At 43.8% G+C, this 22,677-nt stretch overlaps 2 protein-coding genes across 7 annotated transcripts in view; one reads left to right on the top strand and one right to left on the bottom strand.

Moving 5' to 3' along the window:
* LOC146348798 (oxidative stress-responsive serine-rich protein 1-like) overlaps positions 1-22,677 on the bottom strand; it is a 34,338-nt gene that overhangs the window by 7,175 nt on the left and 4,486 nt on the right. For 2 of the 5 annotated variants that reach the window (XM_084854017.1, XM_084854018.1), the window contains exon 1: positions 1,431-1,478. The gene's annotated coding sequence lies outside the window, so the exon portion shown is untranslated. Of the gene's footprint in view, positions 1-1,024; positions 1,479-9,332; positions 9,410-22,677 lie in introns of those variants that run through there. The other 3 variants (XM_084854020.1, XM_084854019.1, XM_084854021.1) reach the window with 2 other exon arrangements.
* Positions 1,207-22,442, top strand: LOC146348799 (oxidative stress-responsive serine-rich protein 1-like). Of its 2 annotated transcripts, none has more exons than XM_084854015.1 (4): positions 1,207-1,786; positions 13,151-13,245; positions 17,356-17,466; positions 20,668-22,442. In XM_084854015.1, the coding sequence occupies exons 2-4, from the start codon at positions 13,184-13,186 to the stop codon at positions 21,353-21,355; spliced, it is 861 nt and encodes a 286-aa protein (XP_084710141.1). In that variant the 5' UTR covers positions 1,207-1,786; positions 13,151-13,183; the 3' UTR covers positions 21,356-22,442. The 2 variants fall into 2 exon arrangements, with proteins under 2 accessions (XP_084710141.1, XP_084710140.1); XM_084854014.1 differs by lacking the exon at positions 1,207-1,786 and adding an exon at positions 1,964-2,113.

Here is a 22,677-nt window from a genome sequence, read left to right on the forward strand (position 1 = left end):
AAATTCACAACCATAATTACTTATGAATATGTAATGAGTGATTACTCTGTCCAGTTTGCAGCAAACTGAGAAACATGATTGACACAGGGCTTATAATGGACTTAAAGGGATTACTTTAGGACCGTATGCAGAAGCTCAGAGAAATACTAATGTTCAAGATCTGTCACAGAAGGAAGTCTTTTGAGTTTTGCACCTCAGGACACACAACCTGAAATCATATTTATGTTAAGAAAACAATTACAAAAGTAACAATTAGGTTTTGTGTAAATCTTTACAGGACCAGTTAAGTCAGACTGTCATCTGAGAATTTATGCAAATCTTAATGAACACCTGGCAGAATAAGACTATAACATGTCATAATAAAGATGTTAGCTGGGGGGCGGGGACTTTAAAGACTATACTTATATTTGCCATGTCACCTGGCTTTTCAACTATTTCTTCTAAGGTCAGTATTCTCCATAAATGAGGTAATTCCACTCCCTTGCATGTACTCTATTCTGGACAGCAGACCCACCACTGACTCAGTGAGCAAATTACAAGTTCCTTAAACCAAAGAACTTGTGCTCAATCACACAGACGATTTCCTCAGTTTTACTCCAGTGGTATGGTCTGCTTTGCAAAAAGCCTCTTACGAAAAGAGTTATTTAAGTAATTAAACCAACAGTCGTACTCACTTTTATGGGACTACTGCAAAATGTGTAGATTTTTTTATTAGATTATAGCCTTGGCCAGAAAAGACACACTCTTACTTAATGCTTGAGTTACATTGCTCCAAAATTATTTTATATGATGGAGCTGGGCCACCTATTTCACCCATCTTAACCACCTCTTCGCACATGGAAGCAAGTTTAGGATTTGGTTGCTTTGGTACAGTGAGTAGCCCCTCCTTAGTCCTCAGCAAATCAGCACCAGAAAATAAACGTTTTTCTCACTTGTCAAGCCAAGCCACTTTTGACAATATACGTTTTCACTGATGCAACATTGTTCTATAAGATTTTGTAGACTGCTTTGGGAAGCTATATACCTGACAGGCAATTTAATAAAACTTCCAGAAGTTCTAATCACAGGATATCGTGGCAAGAGAGTTAGTTCCAAAACAAGGAATCTGTGTGCTCCTCCGGCCGCCCCATTTGCTTTAAACCAGAGACACGATTAGAGAACAGGCCTACGTAGCAGCCAAGAACCACGTTCACACGAAGAGCTGATGCACCAAGCGGCAGAAGAGGAACAGCTGAAGGTGTAGGGACGAGGCCTGATCCTGACCCACCCTCGGCACCTCTGCCTTGAGGCGAGTGAGGGAGATAATCGAGCTCCCTAGATACCCCAACGAAAACAGCCATCCCACAGCCTCCCTTCTCTCAAGTTCCAGCCATGTCCGAGGAAAGAAAAGCCTGCTTCTCCCCCCTCACGCCACAAACTGCACCACTCACCCGATCCGTCAAGACAGCCAGCGCCGGAAGTGAACAAAAAGAAACAACAGGAAGTGACGGCAACGCGCGCATGCGCTCCGGAGCCGAGGACTAGTCCCGCGTTTGCATCCCGTGCCTCTTGGGTATTCTAGGGCTTTCGCTTGTATAATCAAGGAGGCCGTGCTAGGCGCATGCGTATAAGAGCCTCCCCGTCAGATTTGAGCTTGTGCTCTAGCGCCCTCAGTGGCCCTTAAAAGAAGTCGCTCGTACATCCGGGTCACTCGCCCGTCGCCACTCATAAGCCTGACGGGGAGAGCGAGGCGGCTGAAGTTTTCTTCTGGGTGGGAGTGGCTGTCTCCGTCTCTCCGCCAAGCTGAGTAAGTATGGGCCTCTGCGGCCCCCGTCGTCCGCGCCTTCCGCCTCTCCCCAGGGAGCGGGCGGGCGGCTGGGCGGCGCCGCGTTCTTCCCGCCAAGGGCGGCTGGCTTCTGCTGAGTCACCGCGTCAGGCGTCACTCTCCTGGCGCTCTTCCTACGAGCGCTTCCGGAAGTGCCGCGCCTCCCACGGGGCCTGTTGCTCTTCGGCCGCCTTGGTTTGCTCTGCCCGCCCCTCGTTTTTTCTTCCGGGACCAGGGCTTTACTAACTGTGCATGGCAGGCAGGAACTCCACCGGTGAAGCGTCCCTCGTCACCCTGTCGGCATGCCGGGTAAGGGTTCATCTGCTGAGTTCCTTCCACCCACGAAGTTGCTCTAAAGCAGGGGTGGGCACCCGGGCGCCCTCCAGATGTTTTGAACTAGAACAGCCACCTTCCCTTACCGCTGGCCGTGCTGGCTTATGGCAGTGGTAATCCGAAACATCTGGAGGGCGCCAGTTGCCCATCCCTGCTGTTAAGGCATGGGCATGATGATAATGGGGTGGAAACCTTATGGCGGCCTTCCCCAGCCTGGTGCCCTCCTGATGTGTTGGCCGTGCTGGTTGAGAATGATGGAAGTTGCAGTCCAACACATCTGCAGGGCACCAGGTTGAGGAAGGGTGCATTGTGAGTACTTCTGCAGCTGTATTGGTCTCCCACAGGACAGGGACAGTGAGCTGAGACCTTCTGTGGGACCAACTTGTCACTTAAAAGTGCTGAGTCTTGTGGCACCATGAGAGTTAACAAGTGTATTGTGGAATTAGCTTTCCTGGGGTTTAGCTGCAAAAGGTGGTGGTGGTGGTGGTGGTGGTGTGTTGTAACAGACTAATGCAGCTACTCTAAGCCAACTTGAATTGCATGCTCTTTTCCTACTACAAGCATTTGGAGCAAACGTAAAAGGAGGGGGTGTTAAATGCTGAGTTGGGGCTGCACTTGGTTGTCCCCATTAAAACTGTGGTCTTTGTCTTTTATGACTTATTGAGGCACCTGAGCTTTAGCTGGGTATGAGTGTGTGTGTTTGTGTGCTGGGCCTGAGTAGGACTGCCTGGCTTTCTGGTTTTGCATCTAGTTGTGGAACTCTGAGAAGGTCAGTTTTGGCTTCCCCCTCTCGTTTGCTGTTACCTGGCTAAGACTTTTGTTCCAGCAGGCATTTGGCCTGCTGGAATCAGTATTCTTATGTGGCTGATGCCCCTGATTTTAGATTAGTTCTCTCTTTTGAATGTATCTGTCAGAACAGCTGATTTTGTTTAATTTCTGGTGGATTTTTAAACTGTTGACTGCCTTCAGTGCTGCAAATGCATTGGAAGGGATTGGATTTTGCATTTTTAAAAAAGATTAGTATACTGCCTTTCCAGATAAATATTTATAGGGCAGCTTGTGAAAATAAATAATAGAGGCAGCAATAAAACTTTAGAATAATAAAACAGGAAAATAAAATACAGGATTTGGAGCTTTACCATAAACAACTGAAACTCTTCACCTGTTCTGTTACAGCAGGTGGTGGTAGGTTCTTGAATGCAGGAGTACCACCCAAAATTCCTTAGTATTTGACCCTATCAAAATTACTCCCTTATCTTGAACTGCCAAAGTGGTGGATATATTCAGGTTTTACATACTAAACCTGTAGTTAAGCTGTATTCATATGACCTGAGGATGTAGTAGCTGTGGGTTTCAGTTAAGAATCACAGACAGCTGTTTTGTATGTGCTGGCCACCACATCCTCTGCCCAGATAACCTTTTGGCACCCAGTTGTACTGTACTGCATTCACACACAAGCGGTTCAGCCTGTTATGGGTTGACTAAAAATCACTGCTGCTACAAGCTCAAAGGGTGAACAGGTTCTTAACTCATTCAGATCTCGCACAAAAACATGATTAAGGAAGCTTAACTATGGCTTCCCCTTCATGGATCACTGCCTTGTTGTGGTGAAGGGGCTTGCGTAACTCAGTGAAGCCATAAGCTATGCCGTGCAGGACAGGTCATGGCAGAGAGTTCTGACAAGATGTGGTCTATTGGAGAAAGAAAAGGCAACCCACTCCAGTATTCTTGCCAAGAAAACCCCATGGAACGTATCACAAGGCTAAAAGATATGACGCCGGAAGATGAGCCCCTCAGGTAGGAAGGTGTCCAATATACTACTGGCGAAGAGCAGAGGGAATTTCCAAGTAGCGCCAGAAAGAGTGAAGCGGCTGGGCCAAGCCCGAAAGGACACTCAGCTGTGGATGTGTCTGGTGGTGAAAAAATCCGATGCTGTAAAGAACAATACTGTTTAGGAACCTGGAATGTAAAATCAATGAATCGAGGTAAGCTGGAGGTGGTCAAACATGAGATGGCAGGATTGAACATTGACATCTTGGGAATCAGCAAACTAAAATGGACAAGCATGGGCGAATTTAATTCAGGTGACCATTATATCTACTACTGCGGGCACGAATCCCTTAGAAGAAATGGAGTAGCACTCATAGTCAACAAAAGGGTGGGAAAAGCAGTACTGGGGTTCAATTTCAAAAATGATAGAATGATCTCAGTACGAATCCAAGGCAAACCATTCAACATCACAGTAATTCAAGTCTACGCTCCAACCACTGATGCCGAAGAAGCTGAGGTTGATCGGTTCTATGAAGACCTACAACACCTTCTAGAACTAACACCAAAAAAAGATGTCCTCTTCATCACAGGGGATTGGAATGCTAAAGTAGGAAGTCAGGAAATCACTGGGAGAACAGGCAGGCATGGCCTTGGTGTACAAAATGAAGCAGGACAAAGGCTAATAGAGTTTTGCCAAGAGAACACGCTGATCATAGCAAACACTCTTTTCCAACAGCACAAGAGTCGACTCTACACATGGACATCACCAGAAGGTCAATATTGAAATCAGATTGATTACGTCCTTTGCAGCCAAAGATGGAGAAGCTCCATACAGTCAGTAAAAACAAGACCTGGAGCTGACTGTGGCTCAGATCATGAGCTGCTTCTTGCAAAATTTTGGCTTAAATTGAAGAATGTAGGGAAAACCACTAAACCATTCAGGTATGACCTAAATCATACCCCATATGAATACACAGTGGAGGTGAGGAATAGATTTCAGGGATTAGACCTGATAGACAGAGTGCCTGAGGAACTATGGACAGAGGTCCGTAACATTGTTCAGGAGGCAGCAACTCAATCTATCCCGAAGAAAAAGAAATGCAAGAAAGCCGAGTGGCTGTCTGATGAGGCTTTACAAGTGGCTCACGAAAGAAGGGAAGCGAAAAGCAAGGGAGAAAGGGGAAGATATATCCAACTGAATGCAGAGTTCCAGAGAATAGCAAGGAGAGACAAGAAGCCTTCTTAAATGAACAATGCTAAGAAATGGAGGAAAACAATAGAATGGGAAATACTAGAGATCTTTTCAAGAAAATCGGAGATCTCAAGGGAACATTTTGTGCAAAGACGGGCATGATAACGGGCAAAGAAGGCAGGGACCTAACAGAAGCAGTTGAGATTAAGGAGAGGTGGAAAGAATACACAGAAGAACTATACAGGAAAGATCTGAATGTCCCTGATAGCCACGATAGTGCGGTCACTGAACTTGAGCTGGACATCCTCGAGAGTGAAGTCAAGTGGGCCTTAGGAAGCATTAGTAACAACAAAGCTAGCGGAGATGACAGTATTCCAGTTGAGCTATTTAAGATCCTAAAAGATGATGCTGTTGAAGTGCTGCACTCAATATGCCAACAAATTTGGAACACTCAACAGTGGCCACAAGACTGGAAAAGGTCAGTTTACATTCCAGTTCCAAAGAAGGGCAACGCCAAAGAGTGTTCAAACTACCGCACAATTGCGCTCATTTCACATGCCAGCAAGGTGATGCTCAAAATCCTACAAGCTAGGCTTCAGCAGCATGTGAACCGAGAACTACTGGAAGTACAAGCTGGGTTTTGAAGAGGCAGAGGAACTAGAGATCAAATTGCCAACATTCGCTGGATCATGGAGAAAGCAAGAGAATTCCACAAAAACGTCTATTTCTGCTTCATTGACTACACTAAAGCCTTTGATTGTGTGGATCACAACAAACTGTGGCAAATTCTGAAAGTGATGGGAGTACCAGACCACCTTACCTGTCTCCTGAGAAACCTGTATGAGGGTCAAGAAGCAACAGTAAGAACCAGAGATGGAACAACCGATTGGTTCAAAATTGGGAAAGGAGTATGACAAGGCTGTATATTGTCACCCTGCTTATTTAATTTATATGCAGAGTACATCATGAGAAACGCCAGGTTGGATGAATCAGAGGTCAGAATTAAGATTGCTGGGGGAGTTATCAACAACCTTTGATATGCAGACGATACCACCCTAATGGCAGAAAGTGAAGAGGATCTCAAGAGCCTCTTGTTGAGGGTGAAAGAGGAGAGTGCAAAAGCTGGTTTGAAACTCAACATTAAAAAAACTAAGATCATGGCATCTGGCCCCATCACTTCCTGGCATATAGAAGGGGAAGAAATGGAAGCAGTGACAGATTTTATTTTCTTGGGCTCCAAGATCACCGCAGACGGTGACTGTAGCCATGAAATTAAAAGACACTTGCTCCTTGGGAGGAAAGCTATGGCAAACCTAGACAGCATAGTAAGAAGCAGAGACATCACCTTGCCGACAAAGGTTCATATAATCAAAGCTATGGTTTTCCCAGTAGCAACAATATGGCTGTGAGAGCTGGACTATAAGGAAGGCTGAGCGCCGAAGAACTGATGCTTTCGAACTGTGGTGCTGGAGTAGACTCTTACGAGTCGCCTGGACTGCAAGGAGGTCAAATCAGTCAATCCTAAAGGAAATCAACCCTGACTGCTCATTGGAAGGACAGATGCTGAAGCTCAAATCTTTTGGCCACCTAATGCGAAGAGAAAACTCACTGGAAAGGACTCTGATGCTGGGAAAGACTGAAGGCAAAAGGAGAAGGGGACAGCAGAGGATGAGATGGCTAGATAGCATCACCCATGCAATGAATATGAACTTGAGCACACTCCGGGAGAGAGCGGAAGACAGGAAGGCCTGGCGTGCTAAGGTCCATGGGGTCACGATGAGTCGGACACGACTTAACGACTGAACAACAAGAACAACAACTATGGGTTGGCTAGATGTTTGAATTGACGAAAAAAATCCATTGCTTTGTGGTCTCTGTGCTATAGAACCAGGTTGAATAATGGAAATGAAAACAGACAAGCAGCTATAAGCCCTAGTTACTTGTTACATTTGGAAGCTCAAACTGGTTTGAGCTCTAAACTGTGGTTAATGTGAACCATGATTTGATGCAATGAATGTATTAGTACATAATGCTAAACTATACTTTAGTGTTACATACATGGGCTTCAGGTTTGTGCATGCCCCTTCTCCAACAGGGTTGCAAGGAGATTGGAACCATTTGCTTCCATTTTTGCGCCTAACTGGTTTCTTGTATCTGATCCTGGACAAACTATGGCTTGGTTCACATATAATACTAAGCCATGGTGTGGTTTGTTGAAATCTGACGTAGCTGTGTCCGAACCCGTCCTCGCAAACAAACCATAGTTTATTAACCAGCTACAAACCGTAAATAAAAGTGATGGTTTGTTGTTGGCTTACAAAGACTGGCTTGTTTAAACCATTGGTTGTTGTGATATCTGAACCCAGAATTCTGGTTTAACCCTTGCTTGTTTGTGCTGCAGTCGACCCTAAAACAGAGGCATGACCAAGAACAGCCTGAAAATGAAGCTGCTCTGAAGGATAGCAAAATGGCTGGGAGAAAAAAACTAGAAATAAGGAAAATGAGCCATGGTTTGTTTGCTCATCTGCAAGACAATTCATGGCTAAAGCAACAAGCCATGGTTAATATAAACCATGGCATAGCATTATATGTGAATGCTTATAGTTACTGTTTTAATAAAGCATATTTAACAAGTTGGCTTCAAACTATGATTAATGATTTTCACTTGTTTCAATAAACTATAGTTACTACTAACCACAGTTCTTTAACATAACAAATGCTGTGGCATGAGAACCAGGGCAAAGTAATGTGAGAGGGTATGATATTTAAAAAAAATTTTTTGGCAAAAAGAGATCCCTTGAGATAGTGGTTTATATTGTCCTTAATCAATTGATCTCAGGGAAGTTTACAATAATTAAAATAAAATACATTTTGGTTTGGATATCTCGCAGCAGAATTAGTATGGCTTGTGTAAATATGTTTACACTTGTATAGGTGGATCATTTCTTCTAAGGGAAAAGTGTGTGCCATCATGAATGTTGTGTAGTATCGAAACAAGGCTCTATTGTTAAGCCTGGTGTATGGATTTTTCCTCAGCACAGATATTTTATCCTTATAGGGAAAAACATTGCAGGTGAATAAGACTTCTAAATGTTATATGTAACATGCTTCTCCAGTCCAGTAGAAGCAGACTATTACTAGTCTTGCTTTTGATCACATTTTTTATCCCCATAAACTACAGACTTTTCTATTGCCATTTCCCTACTTTTCAGAAGTGGAAACAGTGGTGCAGTTTAAATGATATTTTGACTTATTAAGCTGAGATAAGTACGAGCCTTTTGGCCATGCATGCAGCCCCTTTGCTCCTCCCTTCATGGTGTGAGTAAACAAACCAGGAAGTCTCTAACCATATTTTCCTGTTTTGTGTGAACCCAGCGTGATCGCTCACCAAGCAGCGAAAATCCTGTGTGCAGCAAAAGGGGATGTGGTCATAAAACCTTGGGGGTTTGCAGGATCAGGACCAAACCTCTTAGCCAGCCTCCCCTACTCAGGAGGCACCCGATGCACCCTCAAAACCCAGTGCCCTGACACTGACAGCAGTGAAAGTCCAAGGTTGCTATAAAACCTTGGAGGTTTGCAGGATCAGGACAAAGCTTCTTACAGATGTGAGGGGCAATCTACATTACAACTTTAAACTGGTTTCAAACCTATTTTTAGTGATTACAGCTACCAAATACAGGAATTCTGGGCATTGTAGCTCTAGGAAGAGGGGCTGCTTGGGCAGGGGACAGGGGTCTCTAGCAAAGAATTCTCAGTACCCTCATGAAACTGCAGGATCCCTTTAGATAAACCGGTTTGAAACCAGTTTAAAGTTGTAATGTAGATTGGCTCTAAAGCGCAATTCTCCCCATAGCCATTGCTGGCAAAGAGGCTTTACTGTCTTCCTAATATTGCAGTTGCTTGTTCACAGTGCCTCACTGGACCATTCTGCTGAGCCTTTAACCTCTAATTTCTCTCTTCCCTTCATCTACCGTTTTGTCCTTTTAAAATTGGGGGGCCATCAGGGAAAGTTTGTCTTTTCGACAATTACGCTGTACCTAATTTTTTAGGTGCTTCATAAAGTAGAATTAAAATGTCAATACTTACTTGGATTGTGTGAAGTATATAAGCAGTTTCTCTTTTGTTTGTATATTTGCCTTGTGAGAATTAGAAAGTGAGCGCTTGCCTCCTGTCTCAGAATAGTAGATCCAGGACTTCATTTTTTGTAAAGACAGTGGGCAGGTTTGCACATACCTTCTGCTCATTTGGCAGGTGAGCACTGCAGGAAGTAGTCTTGTAGTAATCACTTCCTTTTCTGTCATTCTTGTTGCCTGATTCAACACATAATACATGCATCAAACACATTATGACACATCCATCCTTCTAGATGTGTCATAATGACATCTAACTAGCAAGCAAGCAGAAAACATGCCTGAATTAAATCATTTCAGAGCAAACTAACATCAGCTGAGTGGAGCAGGGAGGGAGTTGTGTCCAAGTGAGCATTTTGGGGGCAGTATTGTTCTGCTGCTTTCATTTTTTTTTTTTGGCCAGTTTGAGCACTACAGGCTTGTTAAACATCATTTTTTCTTTTTGGAAAATATATGTATTAGTCGTGTCAATCTAATGTTCACTTTAATAATGTTAATAGCTTTTTTGTGTATTCTACATAGAAAAGTTACTGACATCTATAATGACTAATTGAGCACAAAATGGCATTTGTCACTTTGTTTATACTGTGTTTAACTGCCTTGTATTTAGTTTCTTTGTATTGAGTTATTATGTGTGGCTACTCATATAAAAGTAACCACACATAAGTTCTCGATATAAGATGCTATGTTTCAATGGGACTTTCTTGTAACTATGTAAAGTGGTCATACTTTGGTTATTTTTTACTGGACGTTAAAGCCCAAGTTCTCACTGAGGCACTCAACATGTTCTGGGACTGTACTGTGACTAAAGTTTCCTCCACATAGAAACTCACATGTCAGGGAAACTAGTCTCTTATGGCTTTTGCTAGTGTTTCTAAAGTAGTATTCACCAGTTGTTTGGAAAAGTATTGACAAACTGGAGAGGAATCTGAACATAACAGTTAAATGGGGCCTTGAGCATCATTTTCTTGCTGGAAAGGCAGGATACAAATAAATCACTACAAGATAATTGGATTCCAATCATTTCAACCTGAGTAATCTTGGCTACAATATCATGCATGCTTGGTTTGAAGTAAGTTCCTTTCAATTTAGCAGGAGTTGTGTCATAGTAAATATGCACAGGGTTTGGTTGTTGCAAGAAGTGTGGACTTCAGGCCCATACACTACACATGATATGGGAGATCCCAATGTCCGTCTTTGATTAAAAGCAGCTGTGGGGAGGGATTTGGTTTGTCTTTATTCCCCTTTGTGGCTAATAGCAACTTTTTGAGGAGGGAATTTAAATTAGGGGAAATGGCACAGGGAGAAAGAGGTACAAACTAGTGATGGGTGAACTGACCCCATCTTTTTGAAGTAATAAAGAGTTTAAGCTTGCAGTAATATGAAGTGGTCTGAGTGCTTTTACATTTTCTTTATTCTTTTTAAAGGTAAAAGCATCTCTGAGATGGTAGGTGGTGTGACTCCTGCTAATGCATTTTCAAAATGGGTCCGCTATTGCCCCTGGAAATGGCATTATATGACTGCATAACATTGCCAGGAGCTATACATAAAGAAAAAAAAAGATGGCAGAGGTGTCTCCTAGCCTCCACAAAGTTTACCTTTTAAAGAAATATTTTTTCTAAAAAGAAAATGGTTAGAAGTCTTTAGTTTAAACTATGGCTTACTGAAACAAGCCAAGATCAAGTAACGGTTTCTGATTCTGGCTTCTTCTTCCAATAAACTACAGTTGAAACTAACTGTAGTTTCCCATTTAGGCATAAGGACAAACCAGGAAGTAGATGCTTTTGGTATCCTCTGTATGTGTTGGAGAGGTGAAAACTTGAGCAGGCTCATTCATTTAGCATAGTCTTCCATAGCTTGATACTCTCCAGATGTGTTGAATCACAACTCCCATCATCTCCAGCCAACTATGGCTTAGCACGGTGCTGTAGAACCTCTGGCCTGAGGGTCGAATCTGGCCCTCCTGGGATCCCACTTTGGCTCTCTGGGTTTCCCCAGTCAGCCCTGTCCCCTGGCTGCATCCCCCTTTTCCATCCACTGACCATTTGGTGGTTCCCCAGCTTTGGTGCAGTTTTTCCCCATTCTAAAAGGTTGAAATGCTTCTCCTAAGACTTACTTACCGGTGGTAAGAACTTTAAGCTAAAATATGCTAGTATTGTTGGTATACTTGGTATTTTGGCCCCACATCTTTTGCCTTTCCCCCTTTGCGTTTGGCTCTGCCCATCACGGGAATGAGACCCCCCAAAAGCGTCAGCAAAATGGAATTTGGCCCTTGAGCAGAAAGAGATTCTGCACTCCTGGCTTAGTATTATGTCCAGACTGGATCATTGGGAGAGCTTATAATGGATCTCTTGCATGTAGTTTGATCTTAAGTCTGCAAAACCTCATAAATAAGTGCTAGGATTAGTAGAAAACACCAAGGATACTTAAGGTAATCAAAACCATGAAAGGGAATTTATACTGTATATTCTAGTTTACAGTTTTATGTAAGTAAGTGGTGAAACCTTAAAATACTATTTTTTAAAAAAACTGTTCTTCAGACATTTTTTTTTGTAGAATTTTATTGTTTTAAACTGTTTTTATTGTATGTTGTACATCGCCCAGAGTGGCTGGGTGTCCAGCCAGATGGGCGATTAATAAATTTAATAATAAATAAATAAATAAATAAATAAACATGCATGGGAAAACCCGTAAGGACAGTGGTGGCCTTTCTGTCAGTAGAACAATACAGCTGTACAAGATCACCTGATCCCTCACATTTTCACTGAGATGTGATGTTGTATTTGGGACTCCCAAGTAAATATGCATAGGTCTATGGCTGCCTTCCCCAATCTGGTACCCTCCAGATGTTTTGGACTGTGGCTCCCAGCATTGCTGACCTTTGGCCATGCTGGTTGCAGCTGCTAGGAGTTGAAGTTCAGCAACATCTAGAGGGCACCAGGTTGGGGAAGGCTGTTCTATAGCATAATGGCTCTTTTAGGGATTATGGTTTTTTCTACAGCTTCAGAAGGGTTTGTGTAATTGAGCCTTTTATGCTTTACTTTATACAGTACAAACTTCCAGAATGGAAGGCATGTCTGGATAGCTATGAACAAATTAAACATAAGTAGGATTATACTATGTTAATTTCTACATAGCATTGCCTTCCCTGTAAGAACCTAGTAATCGTGAAGCTGCTGTACAATTAATGCATGAGAGAGCCCATAAGACGGCCTCCCCCAATCTGGTGCCCTCCAGATGAAAACATCAACAGTTGTAGTCAAAAACTGCAAGTCCCATCATCCCTGACCATTGGCCACACTGGCTGGGACTGAAGAGAGTTGGTCCAAAACATCTGGAGAACACCAGGGTAGGGAAGGTTGTTGTAGGATGTAAGCTTAGTCCACTCTAGCACAGCAACCAGAAGGACCTAAATTGTTTGCTAATGCAGTTGTTACTACTTTTCTAGCTCGTAATCCACCTGATAACATTCTTGCTAGAGAAGAGGAAGTTACCATTTTAAGGAAGACTGCATACTGAGGACAGAATCCAATACTGCCTGTGCACCAGCAGGACCCGCCACCAGTGCAACGAAACAAGCAGAAATGCTAGTTTCTAGAATGGGACAGGTCAGTGGAGTTTGCAGAAGGGAACTCCACTGACCTTTTCCAGCAACTAGAATTTTGGCTTGTTTGGAGGGTTACTCTAGAAAGCCATACCTTTCCATTGCACTAGTGGTGGGTCCTGTTAATGCAGCAGAAACAGTGGAGGCACAGCGGCAGCTTTCGATACTGCCCTGAATAGCTATGTTCTTATAAAGTCTTGCTACTGCCCTGATAATAACTTGGTTCCTAGTTAATTTTCATTAGTCAAATCTGGTATGACTTTCTGTAGAGAATTAGTTGCCTACATTTTATTCTCAATGCATTTTTCTCTTTTTAGCCTCCAGAGAGAGCAGTGGATTGTTCTCTGACCATGTTGGAGATTGAGGAAAATCTCCAGGCAGCTTTCAAAAAGCTACGAGTTGACTCAGAAGGGTAAGTGGCAATGTTATTAAATATTAAGAACAGAATTGTGCTTGTGCTGCACAATATGGAATATGGAACACATTGGCTTTGTAATTAACTTTGTCATGGTTGTGGAGAGAAATTGGATATATGTGACCAGTGTCCTTGGTTCATCAGGAGCTGAGGGCTGGAGTCCAGTTGGAGACCTACTCTGTGATGATGAGGGCAGTGAAGAGAGCTTCCTTCTCTGCCATGGTGCATCTGTACAGAATAGATGGGCAATGCTTTTCTGTACTTTGCCAGGATTCGGGCAGTGGGTGTTGGGGAGCCAAAGCAGTTGGTACCTCACTGTGAACAACTTGCTTCATTCTTTGCAAATAAAGTTGCTGGGATCCACCTTGTTCTAGATTCCAGTATTCGAGCATGTCAGATTGATGCAACTTTAGCAACTGCTTGTCCAGTTGTGTTGGATTCCTTTCAGCTTGTGGATCTCAAGGATGTGGAGCAGCGAGAGCTACCAACGGTTTATATGACTCTTGTCACTCCTGGATGATTAAATCAGCCAGGACGGGACTGTTGTCATGGTTAATTAATGCCTCTTTGTGGGAGGGGGTGGTTCCTTTTTGTTTAAAGAAGGCAGTAGTAAGAACATTATAAAAGAAACCTTCCTGTGACCCTGTAGAGTTAGATATAAGCCAATCTTATATATAAAATTTTTGGCTGAGGGGCCTTGCAACTCCAGATGCTTTGGATGATACTGATTATCTAGACCCATTTCAGTTGGGCGTTTGGCCAGGATATGGGACTGAGACTGCTTTGGTCACTTCTGGGAATGACCTATGCTGGGAACTGGATGGGGAGAGAGCAGCCGTGTTACTTCTCCTGGACCTGTCACCAACTTTTGACTATCAGCCATGGAGTCCTACTGGACTACCTGGTGAGGCTGGACCAGGGGAGCACTGTATTGTAGGGGTTCCAGTCCTTTCTGTTGCGTCATGTTCAAAAGGTGATGTACTATTCAACATCATGGCCTGTGGTGTTCCACAGGGATCTATCTTGTCCCCTATGTTTAATATCTGTATGAAGCCACAGGGAATGGTAATCTGGAGCTTTGGAGTGAGGTGCTGACACCCAGTTCTGTTGCTCTTTGTCACCTAATACCAAGGAAGCAGTTGATATCTTTGAACATTGCCTGGGCTCACTAATGGACTAGATGAGGGTGAACAAACTGAGATTAAATCCAGTCAAGATGGAGGTGCTGTTGGTGGGTAGAAAGTCAGGCTTTGAATTGAACCTGAAGGGGTTGCGCTCCCCTTAAAATATAGCTTGGGAGTGCTTCCTGATCCTGTGTTGTCCTTGGATTACCAGATGTTGGTGGTGACATGGGGTGCATTTGCACAAGTAATTTTAGTGCCTAGCTGTGACCTTTTCCAAGTCAGTCTAACCTGGCAACAATTATCCATGTCTTGGTTCCATTACATTTAGATTATTGCAATGCTCTTCAAAGGTAGCTTTACATAGAGCTACATCTGGAAACTTCAGTTAGTGCAAAATGTGGTAGCTAGACTGCTAATTGGTGCACAGTATCAAGATCATATCATCCGTTTATTGAAATAAATGCATTGGTTACCAGTTGTTTTCCATGCTCAATTCAAGGTCTTGGTTTTAACCTTTAAAGTCCTAAACAGCTTAGGGCCTGGCTATCTAAGGGGCCCCTTGTCTTTCTATGAACCTGTCTGGTTCCTAAGATCTGCAGGAGAGGCCCTATTGAACACTTTTAGAGGCCTGCTTGTTGGGCTCTAAAAACTGATATCGGTTTAATCACTTTTTACAGTTAAGCAGTGGGCAGCATACTTCAAATGAGTCATGTTTTAATACAGTACTTCAACTTTGCTGACTTTATATCTTCCTAGATTGACCATGGGTCACTGACAGCTATCAGTTGACTCAACATGTGTTTGATCTTGGGTTGTGGCTCTGCTCCATAAGAGCAACCTTGTTGGATCAGATCACTGGCTTGTTTAGTGTCCTGCTTGACAGTGGTCAATTCACATTCCCTAGAAAATGCACAGGGCAGGTGAACTGATAATTTCATCCACATAGTGGGCACATTGCGTAGTGTTGTTGCTGGTGGTAATATAGCCAGTTTTTAATCTGTAATGCGTCCATCCATCACTGGAGGAGGGGATTGGCCTTCATACAGTAAGACATCTTCTGACTTGTATTTCTCTATTTTGTGAATGAATATGTGATGTGTGTTTTCCATGAATAAGAGTCTATACTTCTCACTACGGCAGGGGTGGGCAACTATGTAGGGACTGGGGCCCATTCTACCCCCCCACAGGCTGCACTCTGAGGTGTGCGGGGGTGGGAATCCGCAGTTTGCTGACAAAATTTGATGATAAATCACAACAGAGGGCTAAAAGTGTATAATGTAGCTTGTGAGTAAGCTAAATTTGACCCCTTCTTAGTGCTCCATAGTGTTAAAACTGGCAATTCCGTCTCCCCTGACACACTGCTGCTGAATTTGGCAACGCAGGAGCTGCTCTGTAGGAGGTGGCGGTGGGGGCCTCACGTGGGGTACATGTTTGCCCCCCCCCCCCCCGCACTAAGGGAAAACTCATAGGACATTGTATCTTACCTAAAGATTATGGTTTAAAAGAGCTGATGAGTACAGTATGTGTGCTCCACTTGTCCCTCATTCTAAAGTGGTCTGAACAATTTTTAGAATTTACAATTTTTAGGACTTACAAACACAAACCAAACTTTCATGGGAGAATGAAACTCCAGATTTATTATAATTGCCCTGGTTTAGGTTTCCCCAACTTTTGAAAAAAGATCTTTCTCCCCTGGTTTCTATGTAATGTTTAGATGACTCACAGAAATAGAATATAATGTGGCCAAAGGGTAACAAATAGTGGAATCTATGGAGGAAGCATGACAAATCAGGCTGAAGCAGGAAGGCTGGGCTGAGGCATCATTGTACACGAGACAATGAGTTTTGAAGGAATTTATGATGCAGTGTAGCGTTGCAGTCTGCCAAGTAATTAGATTTTTTTTTTTTAGAGTTATGTATTTGCTTCTCTGCCCCATGATCTCTCTTGCTTCCCTTTGTAAACAACTGCGCGAACTGTTTATTAAATCCCTGGGGAGCTTAGAAGGGGTTCTTCAGTGAGATCAGCAGTTGTCATCTTGAAGTGCAGCAGCAGTGCTGGATGAGTTTTAGGACAGATCCTCTGTTCATGCAGGACAACAGTGAGGCCCAGCAGACCTGATCAATGCTGTATGCCATGTAGAAAATTTCCCTGAATCCTGTATAGTATGCAGTGATTCCTTGACAGATGAATCTATCTGGAAAGAGTTCCTTAAAGAGAACTTGAAAACCACTGCAGTATTGGCATGATATTTACCAGACTAGCTGTGTCACTCTGGTAAAAATTTGGTTTTTTTCCATCTGGGAAAACCCAAAGCCCCAATTTTAGGCAACATCGTTTCCTATTTTTATATTGTACTGTTAAGCAGCTTTGGGAGGATGAGTTGTGACCAGGGAAATGGCACCGGTGGGAGAGGTCAAGCTCACTCTCCCCTAGCACCACTCACCACTACTCTAATCAAATTTGGAGTAACCCATAGTTGCTCTTTGGTAAAACAACCCTCCCCCCCGCCCCCAACGGGTATGTTGAGAGATCTGATTTGTTCCACATTTTGGCCCTTTGAAGAATCAGTGCAATCCATTTCAAAGGCAGTCTTACTTTGAATTACGCTAAATAGGTCTTGGTAAGCTGAGAGTTTATAGCAGGGATCTTGAACCTCTTTCAGCTCAAGGACCAAATTCTATTTCCAAAAAACAAGGTCCACTTACTTCAGCTGCCAGTAACTAAGCCTTAGGAGAGACATTTCAACCTTTTAGAATGGAGAAAAAACTGCACAAAAGCTGGGAACCATCACTTGATCAGTGATCAGGGGGAAGGGGGGTGAGGCAGGGGAAGGGGCATGGCCCCCTGAGGCACCCTGGAGGGCCAGATTTGGCTCTCAGGCCTGAGGTTTTGCACCTCTGGTTTATAACCTCACCCCAATCTGTACCAACATTACTTTTCTCACCCCTTCAAATGATGACTGCATGCATTTTTCTTGTTTTAGATCCACTGCTTCTCTTCCTATGAATGAGGGGACACCTCAGAGAGCATTTGTAAGAACTACAGATGAAACCAAAGTGAAGACTGTGTGTGCATCTAAAGAGAGCTGGCATTGGTAAGATAAATTGTTTCTGATTAATGGAACTACTTCAAATGTGGAAATACTGGAGTGTTCTGCCAAACACGCTGGTCCCCTGGAGCTCCTTAAAATGATCAAGAGAATGGAGCATAAAAAAGGACTAAGGGGGCGGGCGAGATGTCATAGAGGTCTGATCCAGGAGGGATTTTATGTACTTCCTAAATAACAGCACACTTGACTAGGGGTGTACGGATTCCCCACTGTCTGTTCTGGTGGGGAATCCATGTGGGGGGGGAGGTGATCCGTTCCTCCGCCCCGGAATCCTCCAGAGCAGTTCCGCTCTGCTCGGATTCCAGAGGCGGGGGGAAACTGGCTTGGGGGCACTTACCTTCCCTCCTGCAGCCAGACCCATTCGCCTCCTCCCTGTCCCTGCTGATTGCCTTAAAAAAAAAAAAAGTCTTAAAAAAAAAAAATGGCCATGAGGGGGATGTGCCCATAGACTTATATGCAAAGTAGAGCGGTGAATGTTGCGTATAAGCCTATGGACACATAGACTTATACACAAGATTCATGACTCTATTTGCGTATCAGTCTATTGGCACATCCCGCCCCCCGATGGCCATAAAAAAAAAAGACATTTTTTTTAAAGGCGATTGGCAGGGACAGGGAGGAGGTGAACAGCTCTGGCTGGAAGAAGCAGCTGAGTGCTGTTCTGCCTCCAGTCCTCCTGGAGCAGAGGTAGATGGTCCCGATCCGCTGCAGATTCCTGAGGCTGGATTCCGAAGAATCCGGCCTCATTTGAATCTGCAGCAGATTTCTCTGACATCCCTACACTTGACCACTCCAGCTGAGGCATGCCTCTTGGCAAAGCAAACTGTCTCTGTCTTGCTTTTCAGATGATCCCCAGCCTTTCTCTTATTATAAAATAACTGGCCTTTACCTTTCTGTTGGCAAAAGGAAAGAGGAGGTGCTGTTAAAGGGAATCTTATTTCTATCCAGAGCAGAGCACTGCTCTTTAACAAGGATTGGGAGTGGAGTTGTAGGACCCCAGCATAAATATGAGATATGCAAATTATTTAAGTTGGACATGCTGAAATTTAGGTTTATTGCAAAGAATAATGTAAAAAGAGTCGTATTCATGCTAAGTTAGTCAGACTTGGTTCCCATTGAAATAAATGCGAACGTGATGTAACTAAGTCTGGATCCAACACTGTGTATTTACCTGCTCTTCAGAAGAAACCAGAGCAGCTTACAACAACATCAAACCCATTTTAAAACAGAAATAACAGCATAAAATAGCAGACTAACAACCATGTAAACTAGAAAAAGCAACTGATAAAAATGAGGATGTGGGGAGAGAAACAACCCCAGTGCATTAACAGTGGGTGCAGGGGCAGGACTGCCCTCTGCCCACACAAAAGGCACCTGTTAAAAACCAAATTTTTACTTGGTGTCTAAAAGTATTCAGTGTTGGAGCTTGGCAGCCCTCCTTCAGAAGAGTATGACACAACTTAAGTCTTATGTAGTGTATTAGGACTGTGAGGGCACGTAGGTATGTTGCCTATTGTATCCCAGGACAGCCTAGACATCTCAATGATGCAGTGTGGCGTTGTGATCATTCCAACCCAGCTCACTCCCATACTGCCTTTTAGGTGTTTGACATAACATTAGGGGCTTTTTTGTGGGGGTGTGGTGGGGGAATCTACAAACAAAGAGCCCAGTGTGTGTAGGCATGTTTTATGTGATCTATGTACTTCAGTTGTGTGGGGGTACAGATTGTGTTGTGGTCGACATCGAGTTAAATGTGCAGACGGGTTGGGCGCATTTCATTCACCACGTACGGTCTGAATGCTCACACATTTTCATGGATCTCAGTTTGCAGCAATTATTGCCGTTTGTGTTTGCTAGTCTGGTTCTTCTAACGAAAGTACTTTGAGATTTTCTTAAATCGGAAACAGATTCCTGGTTCCTTTATAAGCAGTTGTTCTACACCAAGAGAAGATAGCTGTGTTTGGTCCGGGGGCCAGATTACCGCCCTGCCCCCCCCGCGCGCCAGATCAGGCTGGCAGAGTGATGGTGTCAAAGGGGTGGGGCCTCACCCAAAGCCCCACCCCCTCCCGTCACATCATCTACCACTGTCCTGCCTACTTAAAAAAATTACCTGTGCGTAGAGAGGCATAGAGCTCCATGCCTCTCTCTGAAAGGAGAAAGGGACTCGGCTGGGGCTTGCAGGACCCAGCTCCTGCAAGTCCTGGCTAATTGTGGCTGCTTGTTTCCACACTGCTTGCACCCTGCTTGGGATGTGAGCAGCGTGGGAAGGGGCTCATATGGCACTTGTAGAGCTGGCTCCTGTCAGCCCCACCCAAGTGGGGCTGCTCCATCTTGTGTCCCGGGAAGGGACTCGGACAGGACTTGCTGGGGCCGGCTCCTGCGAGCTCCTTCTTCCCATGCTGCTCATGTCTCGATATGGGCATCGGTGGTGCGGAAAGTGGTGCAGGGGAATCCCCAGCTCATCTCCAATTGGAGATAAAAAAAAGATTCCCCTTTACGTCACTTGCCCTGGGGGTGGGGCAGACAGGGGACAGGGCATGCTGAGGGGGCTCAACTGTCCATGGGCTGGATTGGGCCCCAGTGTGGGCCAGAGGTTGCCCTTCCCTGCTCTATACTTCATTTTCCACTCCAAAAAACCCTGCCTCACTTTTTAAATTGGCATAAGTCATAGACTATGAATGAAGACAATTGTTAGGCACCAGAACTGTTCCTCACTAATTCAAAGTGTTCTGTGCTGTACACACTTATAATAGCACAAACCCTCTTGAATGGACCAGGCTGGGGTGTTGGAATGTGTTCATTAAAGGGGATCGCTATCTTGTGTTACTCTCTTGACAGCTGCGTAAATAGAAACAGCAAGACATTTTGGTTCACAGTAGTGTGAATGTAATCTCATAGTTGCTGTCTGAGCAGTTCTTCTGTATTATTGTGTTGTAGTACATGGCAAGAAAAGTTCTTCCCAGCATTGGGGGCTCTTTTGAAAAATCAGTCTTGTTTAAACACTGTCCTTTCGCTCTGAATCACAGTATAGAGTCACTAAGGGTGCAATCCTAGGCATGCTGGCTGGAGAATGCTGGGAGTTGTAGGACTTTTTTCTGTCTAAAGATGCATAGGATTGTGCCCTCAATGGGCATCTATAGCTCTGTGCAGATTTAATTACTGACTTCTTGCATGTTCACCTCCTAGGTGTTTGAGGAAACCTTTGAGAGGAACAGTGAGAACCCAGCGCTGCCGGAGGTCAAAATCTCCAGTCCTCCACCCTCCCAAGTTCATCCACTGCACGGCCAGAATGCCTTCCTGTAGCCAACCAATACACAAGAACCCAACAGACACTTCTGAAAGCAGCTGTGGCCTGGATGTGCCAAGCTACAAAGGATTCTCTAAGAAGGAACGGGGGAATAAACCTCTCGATGATGTTGGCGAGAAGCAAACGGGGACCAAGCATTCTGGGCCATCCATGGTTGAAATGCCGAAGAACACGCCTGAAAATGGCCCTGCCGCTGTTCTTCTTCCTAAAACACTTCTAAAGGCCACAGGTTTTTCTAATTTCCAATCTGTGTCTGAGCAAAATAAAGGGAAATTGTGTGCATGTGTAGACAAGGCTTGCCAATGTAAGAGATGGCAGGACATGGAAGCGTACATGTTTTCTGGCCTACAAAACTCTCCCCTGTCTGCAACTGAGAGGACAGCGCATGCGCAGGACAGCTCCCAACTTGTGCCATCAAGAACTCCCTCCAACTCTCTCAGGTCTTGCTCTGAGCAAGCCAGAGTTCATGTAGATGATGTGACTATTGAAGACCTTTCGGGGTACATGGAATATTTCCTGTATATCCCTAAGAAAATGTCCCACATGGCAGAAATGATGTACACTTGATAACAGTGGGCTCTAATGAACAAAGGGCTTTGGTATCTGCCCTTGGTCACACTCCATCTTAGAAGCAGTTGCTCTCTGTGCTTGTAATAAAGACACTTTGCATCACAGCCAGCCATTCTGTTTTTCACGGTCAATAATTTAACGTTAACTCTAAAACTAGAAGACCACGAAGACAAACAGCAAGACTAGGGAATTATACCAGCTTGTATAGGGCATAAGCTTAGTGAATGGGTAGTTTGGATTAACTGGCTAAAAATGTTCAGGACGGTGTGTTGCAAAATTCTACAATCAGTTCAGAGGGAAACCAGAAACCCTCTGCATTTGGAGCCATCTTGGCTGTATTTTCTGATGGTTTAGAATGCTTCCAGGTCCTGCAAGATATTGTAAAGTATGGAAAGGCATAGTCATTGAAACTCCCAATTTCTTCTCTCTCTGTTCCTAGTATTTGGCTCTTCTCTAGAAATCTAACTATGTTTGGGAAGCATAGTAGTCATCAGCTAAATGAGGTGTTGTCTTGAGGTACACATTTTCTCTAATTATGGGTGCAAATAGGATAACATAATTAGCATCGTTCTAAACACAGAAAGAAAGAAATGTTTAAGGCAGCTTAATTTATAGGACCGTGAATCCTGTAGAATAAATGAAGCAAAATTTAGACTTTCTATTAAATGGATAAATATTGAAATCAAGTAACTTATATGGCCACTAGATGTCAGCCTTGCTCCATATCAATAATGAGATGCCAATGCCATCACCAATCATGCAACCTTAACCAGTGTTTATATTTGTGCATAAACTAAGCTCTGTCCAATTCTGCATAATAGAGCATCCCTCTTGGAACTAATTGTTGGCAATAAAGAGGTATCCTCCCTTTGTGTTCATATTTAAAAAAAAAAAAAGTATATTGACAATGTTTACACTTTCTATGAGCTAGTGCTGGAGACGGGTAATGTGAAAATGAGATGTTATGTTGTAGCCTGTTTTAAAAGGCAATAGTCAGTCTCTCTCTCTCTCTCTGGCAGACTTGGACTAATAAAGCTGTGCTGCCTGAAAGCAATATTAAATATGCCTGAAGGCTGTTACCAGAGATCACTGGAGTCTTTTTGGTTTGTTTTTGTCCTTTACCAAATCACCACATGAATTTGGTTCAGTGTCAAGCAACTAGGGAGTTCAAATGCATAGGAGGACAGGGCTTCTGCTTCACATAGAAGAGGGAATCCCAGCAGGTGGAGCTAGTGTGGCACAACTATTAAATGTGCAGGAGTCCTGTCTTCCTTTGCATTTGGCTTCTATAATGCAAGCCTACCTTAAAAGCCATATTC

Source organism: Heloderma suspectum, chromosome 4, assembly GCF_057233095.1.
Source record: "Heloderma suspectum isolate Gila_16-S chromosome 4, 16-S_ref, whole genome shotgun sequence".
Classification (NCBI taxonomy): domain Eukaryota; kingdom Metazoa; phylum Chordata; class Lepidosauria; order Squamata; family Helodermatidae; genus Heloderma; species Heloderma suspectum.

Coding starts and splice junctions, on each gene's coding strand:
- LOC146348799 (XM_084854014.1), top strand. CDS start 2,057: ATGGCAGGCAGGAACTCCACCGGTGAAGCGTCCCTCGTCACCCTGTCG. Junction 2,114..13,150: donor TCACCCTGTCGGCATGCCGG/GTAAGGGTTCAT, acceptor TTCTCTTTTTAG/CCTCCAGAGAGAGCAGTGGA. Junction 13,246..17,355: donor CTACGAGTTGACTCAGAAGG/GTAAGTGGCAAT, acceptor TTCTTGTTTTAG/ATCCACTGCTTCTCTTCCTA.